General features: G+C 41.3%; 1 protein-coding gene across 1 annotated transcript in view; it reads left to right on the forward strand.

Annotated features, from left to right (window-relative positions):
* bcr (BCR activator of RhoGEF and GTPase) overlaps nt 1–18919 on the forward strand; it is a 159678-nt gene that overhangs the window by 103739 nt on the left and 37020 nt on the right. Inside the window, exons 5-8 of the mRNA XM_060935434.1 lie at nt 2170–2277; nt 5849–5909; nt 6270–6322; nt 6415–6555. Of these exons, the coding sequence (XP_060791417.1) occupies nt 2170–2277; nt 5849–5909; nt 6270–6322; nt 6415–6555 (363 nt within the window). The remainder of the gene's footprint in view (nt 1–2169; nt 2278–5848; nt 5910–6269; nt 6323–6414; nt 6556–18919) is intronic.

An 18919-nucleotide genomic window follows, 5' to 3' on the forward strand; every position in this document is an offset into this window, starting at 1 on the left:
AGGCTTCGTGCGCATTGTTCTGCACCTCTCGGAGGAAGGGGTAGGTGCCCTGTAAATCTTTGGAAAAGGTACATTTTCTTTTCGGCATAATTGCTGCGGCATTACTGCTGCTAGCTGCTAGACAAAGAACATTCGCGCCAGTTAATGTTTATTTTATTGTTGCATGGCAACACGTTCTGTTGTCTGGAATAATGTGGCTAAATAAACATCCATGCCAGGGGGCAGTAACCAGGAAAGTTTGCGATTCCTGTCAATTCATCAAAATAGTAAATGCAGACATTTCTCCGCTAATGATTCCCACGCTGCTCAGTCGCAAACGTCGCGAGTGGCGAAAACCGGGACATATCCGTGTCCCGACAGACTTTTGTCGGGACTCGGGACACACAACCCCGAATCGGGACTGTCCCGGTAAAACCGGGACGTCTGGTCACCCTATCATAAATGCTAATAAGCGTCACTGTTAATATTAGCTAGCTAGGTAAGATGCGCTAACCTGACTGGATTTCTGAGATGATTTTTAAGTCATACACAAGTGTTTTTATAATTTCGAGTGTTAGTTAAATGAAAACTTGACAGGATATTTCAGAAATATCCGGTCAGCAGTTATAATCTCCTCTTGTTTGAACTTTCTGTAGAACTGTTTTAAAAACATAAATCAATGTTAATCATTAGTTCGCAAAAACTAAGGACATCTGATTGTAGCTCCTTTCTGTGTCCTCAACTCTGCAGCTGATCCAGGCTGATGAAGCATTGCAGATGGCTCCAGTTTCTCTCCATATCATCACACACATTCAGTGACACACTGTTAACAGATGAAGTCCTTTTATCATCCCCATATATATATTTGTGTTTAAGGAGATTGATTGGATCCTTAAGCTGAAGAGGGATGAATTCCACTGCTGTTTCAATGACTGAATTAGATTTTCAGATGTGCCAGTTGTACACATTAATTGCGCAGCCTGTGCTGGGCCTCAGTGCCATGAAAACTGCTCAAGGCCCTGCAGCTGAGCTTGGTGGTGGCCCAGCGGATCGGATACTGATGATACTGACTCATCTGTCCGCCTGGGGACGTCCAGACGTGGATAATTTTTTACGACTTCATCTCACGCACTCCATCACGATAGGACAGCAATTCTTTACTGATTGCTGTTTTTCCAGCTCTGGATTAATTCATTAAAAGTTAGAAAAGTGTTGGAAAAGAAAAATGGGGGTTTTGTGTAATATTGTGGTTCTTTTGGCACTGAATGAATAAATCTTGTGTGTGTATAGCAAGTAGAAATATAATTTGGTGTATAATAACATTGCTAATTTCTGTTTCAATTTCCATGCCCAAAAATAAATTGACCCAACTGGGAGTGTGATTTTTCAAATCGGAGATAATTGTGAGTCCACCATGGTTGGAAACTGCAAAAGTTACTGCCTTTTGGACCCCTCTCTTGAATTCAAGTAAACGTTTAAAAGTTCCATGGCATTTTTTTATTTTATTTTTTTTTACAGCCCAATTTTAATATAAATAGCTCACATCACTTATGTAATACGTAAGGAAAGAAGTATAACGGGGCCATACTGTTATAGGAAAATAATCAAAAGTTGAGTTCCTTTTCGCACCCCAAAGTTGATTTTTTTCCAAAGTTTTATTCATCTTATTGCTCCGTTACCTGTTTTTTTCTTTCTTTTCAGTACAGATTTATGTCTGTAGAGAATAAAAGGTAAACCAAATTGTGATGTCCAGCATTTCACTGCATTTCTTTTATTGTAAACGTGCTATAAAGTCAGCAGCATAAGCAAATAAATAATTGTTCATCACAATTAAGAACATTCATCAGGCAAAATATCTGTCAGAAATGGGGGTACAGTAGGAGTCCATTTCTGTCCCCCCAAGGTAGAAGCGACACAAGTGTACCCCCTGGGCTCATTATTGGACTTCAAGGTAACTATGTGTACCTTTTTAGGGCCAAAAAGGTACATATTATGTTCCCAATCAGTATATAAAGGGTACAAATAAGTACCTTAAAGGGTACTGCCCCAGTGATGAGCCGTTGCACCCCTAAAGGGACAATAATGTTCTTTATTTTCTGAGTATCTGACTGGGATTATCCATGAAGCAAATAAGTATGAATATAATCATAACAGGGTTTTTGTTTGTTTGTCTTTCTTCTTTACCTGTAGGCCAGTCAGCTAGGAGTATACCGGGCATTTGTGGACAACTATGAACTAGCTGTGGAGACTGCAGAGAAATGCTGCCAGGCCAATGCACAGTTCGCGGAGATCTCTGAAGTAATGGTTTTCAAATTAAAGGTCTTTTTCTCTCTTATTCTGGCAAGACTGCATTCTCTAACTCTGCTCAGGGAAAAAAAGGTCCAGCAGATATTTCAATCTGTCTTACACCCTATCCTGGGATTTCTCCATCACTTTGAGTATTGAGAGAGCTGAAACATGGTTCCCCACCTGAGGTGTAGAAAACGGAGCTCTTTCGGGACTTGGCATGAGATTTTATGGCCAGCTAAAAACGCTTGAAGGAGAAAACACTACTCCGTCTCAGTTCAGCCCACTCCAAGTAACCCCCTCCCCCATCCCCATCGAGCGTCGTCATGCCAACTGATACTTCATCTAATACAGCGAGCCTGGCTCCCCCGGTCCCCTGACACCAACACTAGCCGAACGTTAGGATAATTGTGTTTAATGGGAAAGCAGAGCAGAGAAAACCAAAGGGGATGAAGAGTGTTATGTGGGTTTCAGAGCCACAAGCTTGTGTTAGAATAATACTCTGATTTATCTGCATGTTCATCTAGAAAGTGGATAAGCTAACATGTTCATTCACACTTGACTCGCCAAACCCTAACCGCAGACACAGATAAAAACAAAAGTTTAATTGCTCAAATGGAATATCGTTCATTCATGGCCTTAAAATAATGAATAGTGTTGTGCTGAATCATACAGTGAGATAAAGTAAAGCATAAATATAATTTTCATTGTTCTAATACAGTAAATACTTTATATTGCTGGGTTTCACGTGACGTCACATCCACCTCATTAGTTATTCAGAACTTTAGCTGGTGGTCTACCAAAGCTCAGTTGACAAAGCGTTTGTACGGAGAAGGTGCATTGCTCGCATTAAAAATGCCTTACATTTGCATTGTTTTAGGTTGTTCAAATCAATCAAACCGTGAAACTGATAAGTTTCTTCAGGATTCCCCGTGAACTAATAAAAAAGGGTGAACAAACACAGGATTTCACAAAAATACGTTGAGAAAGGCGGCTTTTGAACCTCTCGCTGAAATCGAAGGGAGCCGAGTCGAAGCATACTCGAGTTTGCAGTGATCACTTGGTGAAAGGTTTGTTTTCCCCTCTCAGCTCTGTCCTGAGTGTTTTCCAAGTACTTTTCTTGCTATGTGTCGTTATTTTATTTTACGGTACTTGTTTTGGTCATGAAGCGCTAAAGTCCCCAGCTGTTTCTTTGTTTCCTCCTCACAAAGTCCAGATGCATGAAGGTCGTGACAAAATTCTTCCCCAGCTGTATAGTTACAATGCGCCGTGATCACTTCTCCGTCTTGTTTAACTAAGATCCAGGTCTTTAAAGGAGTTTCTGATGATCTTTGTGAATGATTTAGCTGAGAGACAAGAGCCAACACAAGTGAGAATCAAGCAAACTCTTTTGTTAGCGCATCGTTGTAAAGACTTAAACGAAAAGCTTTAAATAGTCATGAAAGTGTTCCGGATTTTCCCGGAATTCTGGATTTTTAGATTTTCATGAAAATTCCTAATGACAAAATACCTGGAAATCCGGATATTTGACAAAACTCTTGAAAATCTCCGGTTTTCCGAATGGAGAAATTTTTCAGATTTTTCGCGTTCCTAGACGCGGCGTAATACTTTGCATCGTCCTTGCATGGGCGCAGTCCTTAAATAGCCCAAACATAGTTCATTGATTAAAGACAGGTGTTCTTTGTTAACGGCGCGCGTGCCGGAGCTCGTTAGGCGTGCACGCCCAAGGCGCGCCTGCTAAGGTGTGCAGGATTGACACTGTTCTGCGCAAGCGCAACACAATCGCACTAGAAAGCATGTTCAAGCTGCCAGTGTAGCTGCCAGTCTTTTTAGTTGCGAATTACGAGTATTTTCTCGTGTTAATAATTCGCCATGTCAAAACAAGCAAAACTTTCTTCCTTTCAACGTGAAGAGAGGTAAGCAATTTATTTTATATATATATATATATATATATATATATATATATATATATATATATATATATATATATTTTTTTTTCCCATTAAAGTTGCATTTTGTGGTTTCGAAGCTAAGTTTTAGAACATCATCAAGAACAACATCAAGAAAACGTGGAAGAAACAGCAATAATGGAAGAGCCGGTTTCTAAGCTGCCTAAAACTAGCAATGGTAATTATTTTTTGTTACATAATGTACTCAGGCTGCCAGTCAGTGTGTGTGACACACACACACCCTACGCCCCTGATTTATATGAGAAATTTGGTATTCATTGGCGTGTTTAAATTTACAGACAATATGAACTAATGTAAACAATTGGCTTCAACTCGCATAAATATGAATTGGAAATTTTTAGTTCACTTTAGCTTATGCAAACGCACAACTCTACTAAAAGATTGATAAACGAGGCTCAATGTCCCCAACGTTGAAACCTGAAAGCTTTAGAAACTCTAACAGACCTTTTACTTTTTAACGGTACTGTTTTGGGATTTTGCTGAGTTTACCTTCAACTGTCTGATTTTTTTTTTTCCAAAGTAATGAACTGTGTAGGCAGGAAAATCACCTCGTTTTCTAAATGCACTCCTGAAAATTACTCATTAACTAGGGGAATTAAATTTGATATTTTTGACATGTTAATCATTAATGTACATGAAAGAAAAAAGGCTTAAAAGTTATAACTTGTTTTAGTGAAAATAAGTACTAAAATGCACTAGAATGCAGGGTTTTGTGTGTTATGTTATTAAAATATTTTCAGGGGACGTCCCCCCCCCCCCCCCCCATATCTTAGTTTGACTTTCAGGGTTTTTTTTTCTTTGCTCCACTTTCATCTCTATTTAAAAATAAAATACTTACACGGGCAAAACAATACAGGATTCATTCGGCAGCAACTTGATAGCGAGGTCCTTTACCCAGCCACATACAAAAAAGTGTAAGCCTCCATACTCTTCCACGCTTTCATCTGTTTTGCGGTGCAGAAGGACGTCTGCAACACCAGATAGTTCGAGATGTCAGGGAACTCGACTGAAGGGTAGTTTCCAAAATCGTATGACAAATCCTTCTTTCCCAGACTGTAGGGGTCGATTCCATTGCACATAGCAATTTTCTGAATATATCTAAAGCCAGCAGTGGCTTCTAGATTACGAGTGTACTCTGATAAGTTATCGCTAGTTGTTTGCACTACGGCAGCTGTTTAGACCACCAGCTATTTCACTTCTGATAAAACCGCTAAGAAAAGTCACGTGACTGGAACCCAGCAAAACAGTGCTAGCAGTTATAATCCATCGCTCATGTGTCGCATGAAAATTGATCTTGGTTAAAGGAATATTTGTGTCTTGTTCCTACCTGTGCCAAAAACACCTGTTACATAGAGATTGTCTTGTTTAAATAACATTTAAGTATTCAATCAATCATCTATGTAATGGTGTCTGTGACAAGTTATCCACAGGACACACATAAACAGTTTATAACAGTGACAGAGACTTACTTTGTGTTACCGCAAATATGTCCTGGATGCCACATCAGAAATACTGAAGTTTATTATAACAGTGAAATCGTAGAAGAGGGTTCATTGTTTGTTTACCTCTGCAGTCTAACCTCTTTTCTTCTCTCTTTTATTCCACCTCTGTAGAACCTGAAAGTCCGAAGCACCAAAGAGTGCAAGGACCAGATAGCCAAGTACTCACTGGAAAGTAAGACCTCTTATGTGCATTTTCATTTATTGTTTAAATGATGTGTATTGGATTAATGTGCAAATTTAAAATGTTGAAAATATCTCAAGGTCACGAGGAAAGTTGCAGGGACCTCAGAGCTTTAAGAGAGGTTATGTCTCAAACCCACTAAACTTGTAAATACCTATTGGTTTCACTTGGTCACTTTTAAAGCGTCTGGTGATGTCATGGACATTGCCAGAGCTTTTACGCCAATGGACCTAATTTTCTAGAATATTAAAAAAAAAAAATGAGTGCAACATTTAGTTGTAGCAGACTTGATTATTTGACAATGTAAAGCTGTCTTGTTTAATAATTTGTGTGTGTGTGTGTGTGTGTCAGCTCTCCTTTATAAACCAGTGGATAGAGTAACAAGAAGCACACTAGTTTTACACGTAAGTTACTGATTTGTTTACCATATAGTTTCTGGGTTTTTTTAATTCATAAAAAAAATGTAGATTCTAATAGAAGTGTGTGTGTGGTATAGGATCTGCTAAAGCACACGCCGTCCAGTCACCCAGACCATCCCCTCCTTCAAGATGCCCTGCGGATCTCGCAGAACTTCCTGTCCAGCATCAACGAGGAAAGCACACCACGTCGCCAGTCCATGACCGTGAAAAAGGGCGAGGTGAGTGGGGAGGGGGGGATCTGATGTGACCCAACCACAGCCCAAGTACATTCTGTCCAATCCTGACCTGCTATAGGGCATTAAAATCTTTTTGGTTATTACTTTTTTTTTTTTTAAAGATTTTTTTTGGGGCTTTTTCCACCTTTATTGGCTAGGACAGTGTAGAGACAGGAAATGAGCAGGAGAGAGACGGGGATGGATCGGGAAATGACCTCGGGTCGGAATCGAACCCGGGTCCCCGGATTTATGGTATGGCGCCTTATCCACCTGAGCCACGGCGCTCCCCTTGTTGGTTATTACCTTGCTATGTGGCTCGTAATGATCTTCAGTCATATTATCACAGGGTACCGACAGTGAGACAGGAAGTGTCCTTGTTGACATCAGAAGAGAGAGAAAATCATGAGATCAGCCATTTAGCCATTCCTTTCCCCCTCCTGCACTGATTTCCAGTTTTCCTCTTTCTTAACAGTGTGAGACACACACACACACACACACACACACACACACACACACACACACAAACGTCTATCTTAATTTCACACACAAAGACACAGTTGGTCCCCCATCCCATTGTTCCAGCAGCAGGAACTCGTGGGAGTGTCAGATGAATCACTGGCACTTGATGGACTGCGAGTGAAGGGTGGCGTGTAATGTGCCTTAACGAGCCACCTCACTCTGATTCGCATCACATTTATTATTCAGGAGGCGGCCATCTCGTGAGGAGTCCTCCTTCACATACACACGCACACTCGATCACAAACCCCTATGTGGTCTCTGGCAGAGATGGCAAACTACTGATCAAATATTGATGATGTGTACATGAAAAGGGTTGATGTAAATCTTTGGGTTGTTCTCAACGTCATTATTGTCTTGTTTAAGACGCTTGGACAAAGCGCTTTGACCACATTTCACCTGACAAGGGGCATTTTCCTTCTGTACAGCCTGTCTCAAAACATGATTCTTTTTTTTTTTTTTAGTTGAGGGACAAGTTGCGTTGAGGCTGATAAAACTGTTTAAGTTTTGCTGCTGATAAAAAGATGAAAAATCTGCAAAATGATGCAACAGTCAGCATGTAACATGATTGGAGGGGGAAGAAAAAGCATTCGCTCTACCGTTCAGAAAATTAGTTTTTAATCGTGGTGATGTCACAGCCATTGGAGGCTGAGTCTCTGGGCGGGAGAAAGGGCGTCATTTTCTTCCTCGTCAATCAAAAGTGACACTAGACAGTCACAGACGTCTGTGAGCTTGTGGATGCGCAAGAGGGCAGATAGCACTTTCCTCGGAGTGTGTTCATTTGGCCTGTAATGTAGCATAAGCAGCAGTTCCTCATGATAGGGAGAGGTGGGTGTTGACCAAATAACCAAACTTTGGGGGGGGGAAGAAGTAATTTTTTAAAAATGTATTTCTGCTTTTTGTTTCAAGTTTGACTTTGGGCCATAAAATGATCTGTGCTCTTTTTTTTTTTTTGAGATGTTAAATAAATTAATATGATGTTGCACAATATGGTATTGTTTTGCAATATAGTTTGCGTATCCAATTAGAAATGACTAGTACTGCTAACTCTGCCCCAAATTACCCTTCATTCCTGTCATCTTCTATAGACGGTTTGCACATGACGTCACATGTCCCATGACCTTCTCTGATTTAGCCGTGTCCACCATCTTTGTGGAATAACGCACGCGTAGCAACAAGTACCTTTATACGAAATGCTGCAAATTTGCGCAGTTATCAGCTGCTCAAACAATTCTGCTAAGGCTAGAGTCAGATTGTTTAATTTACCCGCTGTTAAAATGCAAGAAAAACCCCAAATGGAAGATCTAACCTGTAGGCAACAGACAGAGTGGCTTGCAAACCTGAACAGATCGGACATAAAAGAGACCAGGTACAAATATGTACGAGTATGTGCAGATCATTTCGTAAAGGGTAGGCTTATATTTCTACTGTTTGTCCCAAAAAAGTTGGGACAAAGTACAAATTGTAAATAAAAACGGAATGCAATGATGTGGAGGTTTCAAAATTCCATATTTTATTCAGAATAGAACATAGATGACATATCAAATGTTTAAACTGAGAAAATGTATCATTTAAAGAGAAAAATTAGGTGATTTTAAGTTTCATGACAACAACACATCTCAAAAAAGTTGGGACAAGGCCATGTTTACCACTGTGAGACATCCCCTTTTCTCTTTACAACAGTCTGTAAACGTCTGGGGACTGAGGAGACAAGTTGCTCAAGTTTAGGGATAGGAATGTTAACCCATTCTTGTCTAATGTAGGATTCTAGTTGCTCGACTGTCTTGGGTCTTTTTTGTCGTATCTTCCGTTTTATGATGCGCCAAATGTTTTCTATGGGTGAAAGATCTGGACTGCAGGCTGGCCAGTTCAGTACCCGGACCCTTCTTCTACGCAGCCATGATGCTGTAATTGATGCAGTATGTGGTTTGGCATTGTCATGTTGGAAAATGCAAGGTCTTCCCTGAAAGAGACATCGCCTGGATGGGAGCATATGTTGCTCTAGAACCTGGATATACCTTTCAGCATTGATGGTGTCTTTCCAGATGTGTAAGCTGCCCATGCCACACGCACTAATGCAACCCCATACCATCAGAGATGCAGGCTTCTGAACCGAGCGCTGATGACAACTTGGGTCGTCCTTCTCCTCTTTAGTCCGAATGACACGGCGTCCCTGATTTCCATAAAGAACTTCAAATTTTGATTTGTCTGACCACAGAACAGTTTTCCACTTTGCCACAGTCCATTTTAAATGAGCCTTGGCCCAGAGAAGACGTCTGCGCTTCTGGATCATGTTTAGATACGGCTTCTTCTTTGAACTATAGAGTTTTAGCTGGCAACGGCGGATGGCACAGTGAATTGTGTTCACAGTTAATGTTCTCTGGAAATATTCCTGAGCCCATTTTGTGATTTCCAATACAGAAGCATGCCTGTATGTGATGCAGTGCCGTCTAAGGGCCCGAAGATCACGGGCACCCGGTATGGTTTTCCGGCCTTGACCCTTACGCACAGAGATTCTTCCAGATTCTCTGAATCTTTTGATGATATTATGCACTGTAGATGATGATATGTTCAAACTCTTTGCAATTTTACACTGTCGAACTCCTTTCTGATATTGCTCCACTATTTGTCGGCGCAGAATTAGGGGGATTGGTGATCCTCTTCCCATCTTTACTTCTGAGAGCCGCTGCCACTCCAAGATGCTCTTTTCATACCCAGTCATGTTAATGACCTATTGCCAATTGACCTAATGAGTTGCAATTTGGTCCTCCAGCTGTTCCTTTTTTGTACCTTTAACTTTTCCAGCCTCTTATTGCCCCGTCCCAACTTTTTTTGAGATGTGTTGCTGTCATGAAATTTCAAATGAGCCAATATTTGGCATGAATTTCAAAATGTCTCACTTTCGACATTTGATATGTTGTCTATGTTCTATTGTGAATGCAATATCAGTTTTTGAGATTTGTAAATTATTGCATTCCATTTTTATTTACAATTTGTACTTTGTCCCAACTTTTTTGGAATCAGGGTTGTGTATATGCGACATACTGTAAGTGATGTACATGTAAGTGCTTCTCCAATTTATATTGCAGTTACAAATGCATAGCACAAAGCCCCAGTAAAATGTAGGTAGTTGAGCTCGGTAAAATGTTGCCTAAGACGGTGTCAGTAACTAGGTTGGTTTTTTTTTTTGGGTTTGTGTAACATTTGCCCACATCAGGAACCTACTAGATCCTTACAGTAAACTTGCGCTAAACTTTTGTATGCTTTTCTCTGCTTCCCAGTGACAAAGCTAGTAGTTAACAGCAGGTAATTCACACTCGGCCACATCCATACATCGTCTTCATACTCTACAACGTTGCTGTACGGATCCACCCCGAACATTCTTTTATCTTTTCCCTGTATCTGACCCTGTCACTATTATTCAATTCGTGATATATTTGCGGAAATTACAGTTCGCCAATGTACTCTCCTCGGTCGCCCTGGATGCTATACCACAAAGATGGCGCACACAACAAAATTGGAAAGGATCACGGGAGATTCGTGACGCAAGTGCAAACAGTCTATGGTAGTCATGACCAGGTACTAAACACCATACTGGACCATTTATCACAAGAATAACACAATATAGAAAATGCACAGGCACCAAAAATACCAAAATGTAAGGGTTTGCAGAGATGTAGTCAGAATAGACAGACAAGTTTGTTTGTTTTTTTTCCAAAATACAAAGTCTTGCGTTATGATAGTCATATCAGCCTTTATAATATGCATGTGCTGAGGATATATATCCCTGTATCCGTACTATCGTATGGTCGCAGCATGTCAGTAATTCCTGCATAAAATGAGTGAGACAAGAGCTTGAGAGGACAAGGAGCCGAGCTCCGGAGACCTGTGCCGGCCACATGGGGGAAGGGGAATGCACAGAAGCTGCTTAATTAAAATGCAAATGGAGCAGCATGTTTCTCTTCTGCAACTGCTCCGGCTTCTTTTATTCATTGGGATCGTGTGAAGTATGGAGGTATTTATGTTGAGTGTAGCACTACAAACGCATACTTTTCTGCTTTATCTACACATTTTTGACTGTTTTTAAGCACACAAAAGGCAAACCCTGCAGTCACACATCATGAAGCTTGTTTGCTGGCATCTTTTCATTCGCTCAAAGCTTTGTTAGCTATGAAAACAAATACTGCTGTAGATCCGTTAACAGCCGGGCTCAGCGTCATGCTGATGGTTAGGTTTTGGATTGTTGGCTTGGTCCAGGACACGCACGTTTCAACCACGGACATGTATCCATGAAATGGATATTTGTAGATAAATTGTAAAATGGTGCATTCGACGTAATTCATATACATACTATAATTCGACAACTACAGCTGATTGATGGATTGCATCAAATAAATTTTTTAATTCAGTATCCACCAATTTGTGTGTATATGTACGTACACCCACCCCAACTTATAAATAATGTATGCTGCTGTTCTAATGCACGTGAAGCTGCTGGGAAATTTTTTTCTTTTGTTCATCTCATGGTTAAAATGTGCTTGTAGTGAGCAATTTTAAGAGACTTCCCTTGTCACATTTCGCTAAAGGCAGGTTTTAGGAAAATGTCATCTGATGTGCAGAGACAGCTGGTTTGATGAGCGCTCCTTGCAGAAACGAGGGCGTCGTGTTCACGAGAGAAAAATGCTTGGAATAAATTATAACCTGCTGCTCATATATGGTTATTTACTCCATATATTTAGGTTGTCGTTCTTTGTTCATTCGGATGATTTAATAATGATACGTTAAGTCGCTCGAAAGGGACAAGAAAGCATAAAGGAAGAACGAGAACTTGTATAACAGAAAGAACTGATAAAATGTTCCAGTGTTTGTTTCATTGAAATTATTAATAAAAATGCTTTAGGATTTAGTGCCTTGAGATGCCTGTTCAAATCCTGCTTAAAGTCGTCTAATCAAAGTGCACATGTGTAGCCTCTGGAGTTTGGACCCGAGGCACTTATTGGAAGCTCTTGCACTCATAAACTAGAGAGTGGATTGCCGCTGAGACCGGAGGGCATAAAAACCCTTAATTCTGTGTAACTGCACTCTAAAGCCCGAGTCATCTGACTCTATGTGGGCTCTATGAATAGCTGTACCAAGAATACCTGCTTAAGTCAGCCGCCCATGACATCACTAATTCCTGAAAATGTGTTTGTTCCTTTTTCTTTTTTTCCCCTTCAGTTCTTTAATGAAGACTGAGCCTCACCAAAGGGAATTTTAAGATGAACTGATTTGTATTTCAGAATCTTCCAGAAGGGAAATATCGGTTTATGAGGTGATAGCAGGTGATGATGTTTAAGTAGGTCTAAGAGGGATTGGATAAAAATGATGGCGCGAAAGTCCATGTGGAGCTTGTGCAATTTTAGTGGTTCTCAGAGTGGTGGTGGTGATTATCGTTATTTTTTTAATGATTGTTGTGATAGAGAGAACTACACTGCCTGGTTTGTTGGACCACCTTTAGCTTTGATTACAGTGTGCGTTTGCCATGGCATTGTCTCAACATTTATTTCTATCGAGTGTCGCCTTAATTTCACCTAGAGCTTGTAATTAACGACGGGAGAGTTGAAGGTCAGGACGCTGTGGAGGCCAATTCATGTGTGAAAACGATTCCTCATGCTCCCTGAATCATTCTTTCACGATTTAAGTCTGAAGAATCCTGGCATTGTCGTCTTGGAATATGGCCTTGCCATCAGGGAAGAAACAATCCGTTAATGGGATAACTTGGTCATTCAGTACATTCAGGTCGTCAGCTGACTTTATTTTATTGCCATATAATGTTGCTGAGCCTCGACCTGACCAACTGAAGCAACCCCAGATCATAACACTGCCTCCAGAGGCTTGTACAGTGGCCACTATGCATGATGGGTACATCGCTTCATGTGCTTCCCTTCTTACCCTGACTCTGGAATAAGGTCAATCTGGACTCGTCAGACCACATCAACTTTTTTTTTGATTGCTTCAAAGTCCAATCTTTATGCTCCCTAGCAAGTTGAAGCCTTTTCTTCTGATTAGTCTCACTAACAAGTAGTGTTCTGATGAGAACACAGCTGTTTAGTCTCAATCTGGTAAGTTCTTGTTGTATTGTGCGTGTGGAAATGCTCTTACTTTGACTATTAAATATAGCCGTGAGTTCTTCTATCAGGTTTTTTTTTTTTTTTTAATATATAAATGATTTGGCTTCACCAGGGATTTAAGTGATCTCTGATCATGGTCAGTCAAGAGTTTTTTCTGACAATGTTCTTTGCGCGAATTTGATGGTTCACCACTATCTTTCCAGGTTTTAATAATACGTTGGACAGTTCTTAACCCAATTCCAGTCATTTCAGCAATCTGGAAGAAAAGTTTTCTTCTTTGCTTGATTCAAGTCAATAATTTGACTCTTCTGAAACACAGTAACATCTTTTCCACCATCACAGTATACATCTTCCAACATGGTTGTCCAAGAAATGAGAATCTACTCACTGCATCAGTTAGGGTTAAAGTGCATATCCTGGACCAATTTCGTTTCCCTTTACACACTCATTCAGAAGGGTAATTTTGCACAAGGCCATCTGTCTACAGCAGAAAAAAAATAAAATAAAACGCATCTGGAAAAATCCCAAGGGAGTCTGGAGCCAGATTCGTGACGTCACCTGCGGAGGCGCCAGCAGGCTGCGAGAGCTTGCACGGTTTCAGTGCACAGCCTGTGTAGACCAAGTTTAGCAGCTAGCGATTTTGGATTGAAATATGGAATTGTCACCTGAACGCAATGTTACTTCACCTTCGGATGAAGAATATAATGAGATGTCAGAATTGGGGCTTCATCTGTTTGGATTTGATGATGATTCAAGTAGGGAAGACGACGGAGACAACACCGGGGATGTAAATAATACGGTCGTTTTCTCATAAACAAACCAGCGCTGACGTAGGATTCAGAAGGAGGCGTCCCACACATGACGTCACGAAAATCAATGTTTGCCGAGAAATCCAAATGCCGAGTTTTTTCAGAGGCGGACCAATTCGCCTCAAATGGCTTGATTTCAACTGATTTTCTGGTATTGCGCAAGGTAAAAAAAAATAGCACAAAATGTGACAGATATTTGACCAAAGTTTAATATAAAATAGGAGAATTACATTGATCTTGCTCCTGAATTTACCCATGATATGCACTTTGAGTTCTTGTGAACTGAAACGTATTAATAACTGCAGTAATTATCCAAACAAAGACTCAAGTATTTGCTTATTCAAATCCAAGCAGCGATTTAAAAAAAAAAAAAAAAAAATTTTTTTTTTACGCCAGGGAGCGTACGTTTAATGTTATGAAACGTCTGCAAATCAGATAGTTATTTACATTATAAACAGCTTTAACCAGTTGTTCCTTCAGCAGTTTTTCTTTCTTTCTCTGTTAAGACCAAAAAGCTGATCATGCAGCTTCTAATGTTACAGAGAAACGTTCTTAAGAAAACAAAGAGGAAAAAGCTTTACTTCTGACTGTAATTAGCCTGGGCCCGCCCATCCTAAGTGTGACGCAACACGGGCCTGTTGCGAACTTAGTCTGGCAAGGCAAGCTATCTCCAGCTGTTCCAAGCTCCTGAAAAATCGGGAGCCAATCAACTTTGAGCATCTCCAACGGCCCTGGGTAGAGGCGTGTTCAAGGCAGTGACGTAGTAGAACTGCGACCGGCAGCCATAGATTGTTTACAGAATCTATGCCGGAAGCGCTTCATTCACTAGAAACATTACGAACATGGAGCAGCAGCAAGCCTTTGACACGGCGGTAGATGCTGTATTGAAAGCATTCAACGGGAAGTTCTCATTGAAAACGGAGCAAAGAGCAGCCCTGGAGGTATTTGTCTTCTTCCTGTTACTCAAGCAGTTTCCGTCGCGTCACATACGTCAGAGGAAAGAGTGATGTGATTGGTTTAAGCTTCGTCACAGCCTTTTCTGGCTTCGACCAGTAGCAAACTGAGGCATTTCAGGGAGACGGGTCAACCACGCGCTTTGGGAAACGGTTGGACTTAATATCTTTGCCAGACCAATGCTCGCAGAGCTTTGAAGTTGCGTTAGCCAGACTAGACTGTAATGGTCACTGGAGACGACTTCTAAAAATGCAATTTTTAAACCATTAGTTTATGTGGAGTTTCAGCTATCCAAGTCCCTGTTTGTTATTCTTCTAGAAGCAATAACATATTTCAACAAGCACATTAATATAAACCTTGGAACCTATTGCCATAGCTGCACTTATCGAAAATTAATCAACACCTTCTGACCAATCAGGATCGACAAGTCAACAGCGGTGTGGTTTAATGCATTTTCACCGCTGCTTGGAAGTAGAGGTCTGCGCAGGACAGAATTTTCAGTCCCGCTCCCGCAAAGAATTATGATTTTCAGGCCCGCGCCTGCCATATTTTGTCCCGCTCCCGCCCGCAAATCCCGCATGATGCAGACGTTCACGTTATTTCTCACGAAAGTTCTTGTCATTTGGCTTGGGGAATTAAACATGCTGAGCTTAGCTGAGCTCTCCACTGACCGATCCTTCACCTAGCGCACGTAGCGAGGGTGCGCGTTGCCAGGCGACATGCACAGCTGAGGCTTTACAGAGATACCCAACACACCTACCAAAATCTACAGTGGATATTAAGAATATTGTACATTGCACATAGCTTATGTCAGTCCTCACATTTACATTCTAGGAAATACAAGTAGGCCTATAAGAAATTAATATAATTTAAAGACACAGCGTGATGGTGCCCCGCCCCCTACTTGGAGTGGATTTGAGCATAAATATCTACAGCTCACGTTCAGGGGTGCGTTTCCCAAACAACCAACCAAGTTAGCATTAAACCAATATGGTCCGATGCAAGTTTGAACTAACTAACATCCAAAAACCGACTGTTTCCCAAAGCAACAATTGTTGTCCTTTTAAGACAGTACATACATGGCGATTCAGACCTGATGTACCTGATGTATGGCCGTTGTATGTCAGAACGTTTTGGCACTTATCACAACAAGCAAAGGGCAGCTGATTTCCCTCTGCGTCGTACACGAGTGAGAACGACTTCCAAATGTCTGATTTCAGGACTCTTGACTTTTTAACGGTAAATGTACCTCTTTTTAAAGCAGCACTTACTTCTGAAGCACTGTGAGCTTCACTAGAGGAGCTCTGCTCTTCTGCCATGATCGGAGATCTCAAACACGGAAGAGCGGAAAGGAATCGGAAACGTACGCGAGATTAGACCACATCCGCAAATTTGGGCATCTTAAAATGTTATTAATGCCAAATAAAATATCCAGCACAAATTATATATGATAGACATAAATTAATAATTTTATAAATTTTATTTTAAACACGTTTTTAGTTAGCGGGACTGCAGCTTATCACCTCTCCCGCCCGCTCCCGCATTATGCACTCCCCCTCCCGCCCGCGCCCGCAATGAGCTTTCAAAATTTGTCCCGCGCCGCACTGCTTTGCGTCGGGTCCCGCGGGACTCCCACGGGAGTGCAGGGCTCTACTTGGAAGTTCAGTAGTCAGATTTATCTTCTCACCATCACTGACGAGCCTTTCCATTAGTCTCAGTGGGAAGTGCCAAGCTGGAGGAAAGCATGATCGTTTTTATAATTCCCTCTCAATTATTCAGGAAGCACGGTTGAAACACTTTAATTGTGTATCATGGTGGTTAGTGGGAGCAGAAGGCCTTTGACTCTCAGTCATTTCTCTTCTTTGCCAGTTGGAGCGGATCGTTCTCATTACGCTGCCTGGGTGCTGGACTGAAATCAGGCCATCAGCTGATTTTGTATTTGAGCAGCACATCTGCCATACTCTTCACGTGTGTTTATATATACATTTGTGTGTGTTCTCATTTCACCATCATCCTGGCACAGCTGCAGACACACAAAAGCACACATCGCTGCACTGTTGCATCACTACATCTCTTCTGGCTGTATGTGTTATTCAGTAGCTGTGGGTTCTTGCGCTGATGAAGACTGGACCTCGATGACATACTGTCTAGAAAATGTGGGGGGTGACTGCTGAGCTGGAAAGGAGGCAGGTAGAGGCGTCCTATTGGACGATCAGTTTGTGATGTCACCTTTTGTTGTCCCTCTGCAGGGATGACGTGGTGGTGTTTGAGCGCTGCTGTGAGAACTGTAGCCACAGGCTGTTTGTGTATACGTTTTCACTTTCACACATTAGCCACTGATTTTGCTCTCAGGCTCTTTTATCTGTGCATATGATCCACACACAGGGTTTACCTGCTTGAAAATGCCACAGGATCGCATCTCATCTCATTTCAGGATCTCACAATAAAGGATGCTGTGATTTTAATGTCGTTTTTTTTTTTTTTTGGAGGCTTGGTGGCTGAGGAATGAAAAACAAGACTGCCACCTAATGGCAAAGATCTTTAATAAACAGTATTCAGGCTCTGAAAAGTGAATGTTGAAGGCATGGATGGTGGTGATGAAGTATTTAAGAGGGGTCAGGTAAGGCAGTGGCAAGAGTATTAGAGCTATAAAATATAATATTTAGGGTTTTTCCCACTCTTGGAAAACCTTTGTAGGTTGACAAATGCAGCAAGATGAAACGTGTCTGAGATATTTGTTAAAAAACAAAATTAACCATGTTTTTTGGCGCAAAAGACAGCCATGGGTAATTAAAGGAGAACTGAAGTCATTTTTAAACTTGCTTTATTTCTTAATTAACGTGTTATTCAGTTACGTTTTTGGTTTTAGTAACCTTATATCGTGACTTGTATTGCAATTAAATATTATACTTATCGGCCTATTTGGTTTTTAGCCATGTTGAATTTACACTACGTTCACACTGCAAGGCTTAATGCTCAATTCCGATTTTTTTGTGAAATCCGATTTTTTTGTGAGGTCGTTCACATTAACAAATGTATACGACTTGTATGTGATCCTCAGTATGAACGAAAAGCGACCTAAAAGTGTTCCGCATACGCATTGCAGGATACAACGACGTCACACGCAGTGAGCATGGCCAGTGTTTACGGAAGTAACCTAAAGTTTCCTGTGTGTGACAGTAGCCAGCATGGAGTACCTGGCGATGATGCAGTTGTTGTTGCGACGGAGCCAGAACATGCACAATAGCCTGATGTTAAGGAGGAGGTTGAGAAGGAAGAGGGCAAGGGTTTTGGCTCAGGCGTACTGCGCGGTAGTGACTGCAACCTCCGTTCAAAGGAACGTGTGGGTGCGGAGTCGCATTGATGTCATGCGCCATGTTGTTGTAACTTTTTTTGAGAGACCCGCCGCCTACTTCAGCGCAGAATAGTGACGTTTGTGGCTTGTTGATGACGTGCAAGTCGGATGAATGCGACCTGGCGGTTCAGACTGAAGTCGCATATGAAAAGATGGGATAGGAATCGGAATTAGGACCACATATCCAAACGGCCTGGGTCGGATTTGAAAATATCGGATCTGTGTCGTTCATATTGTCAATAAAAGCTCGGATACAGGTCACATATGGGCGAAAAAATCGGGTTTGAGTCACTTCAGCCTGCAGTGTGAACGTAGTGTTTTGTTTGTTTGGTCGACAGCAGGCGTCGCTTATCCGCGCGATCTTCACGAGACTTGTGCGAGACTTCAAAACGTGAAGTGTCAGCCAGGTGTCAGTGCCGCCATTTTTGAAAACTGTTTTCCCAAATGAAATATTGCACAAAAACGAGTTTCAATGACGATTACTGCCGACTTTTTTCAAACTTTCCTGATTGCTATCAAAACAAACAAAACTTCCGGCTTGATTACATCAGCATCCGAAAGAAGTCGCACGCGTCTTTTGACAACGTTGGCAAATGTCGGTCACTTTGATTTCCGCTGTACGT

This window comes from Neoarius graeffei, chromosome 12, assembly GCF_027579695.1.
Source record: "Neoarius graeffei isolate fNeoGra1 chromosome 12, fNeoGra1.pri, whole genome shotgun sequence".
Classification (NCBI taxonomy): domain Eukaryota; kingdom Metazoa; phylum Chordata; class Actinopteri; order Siluriformes; family Ariidae; genus Neoarius; species Neoarius graeffei.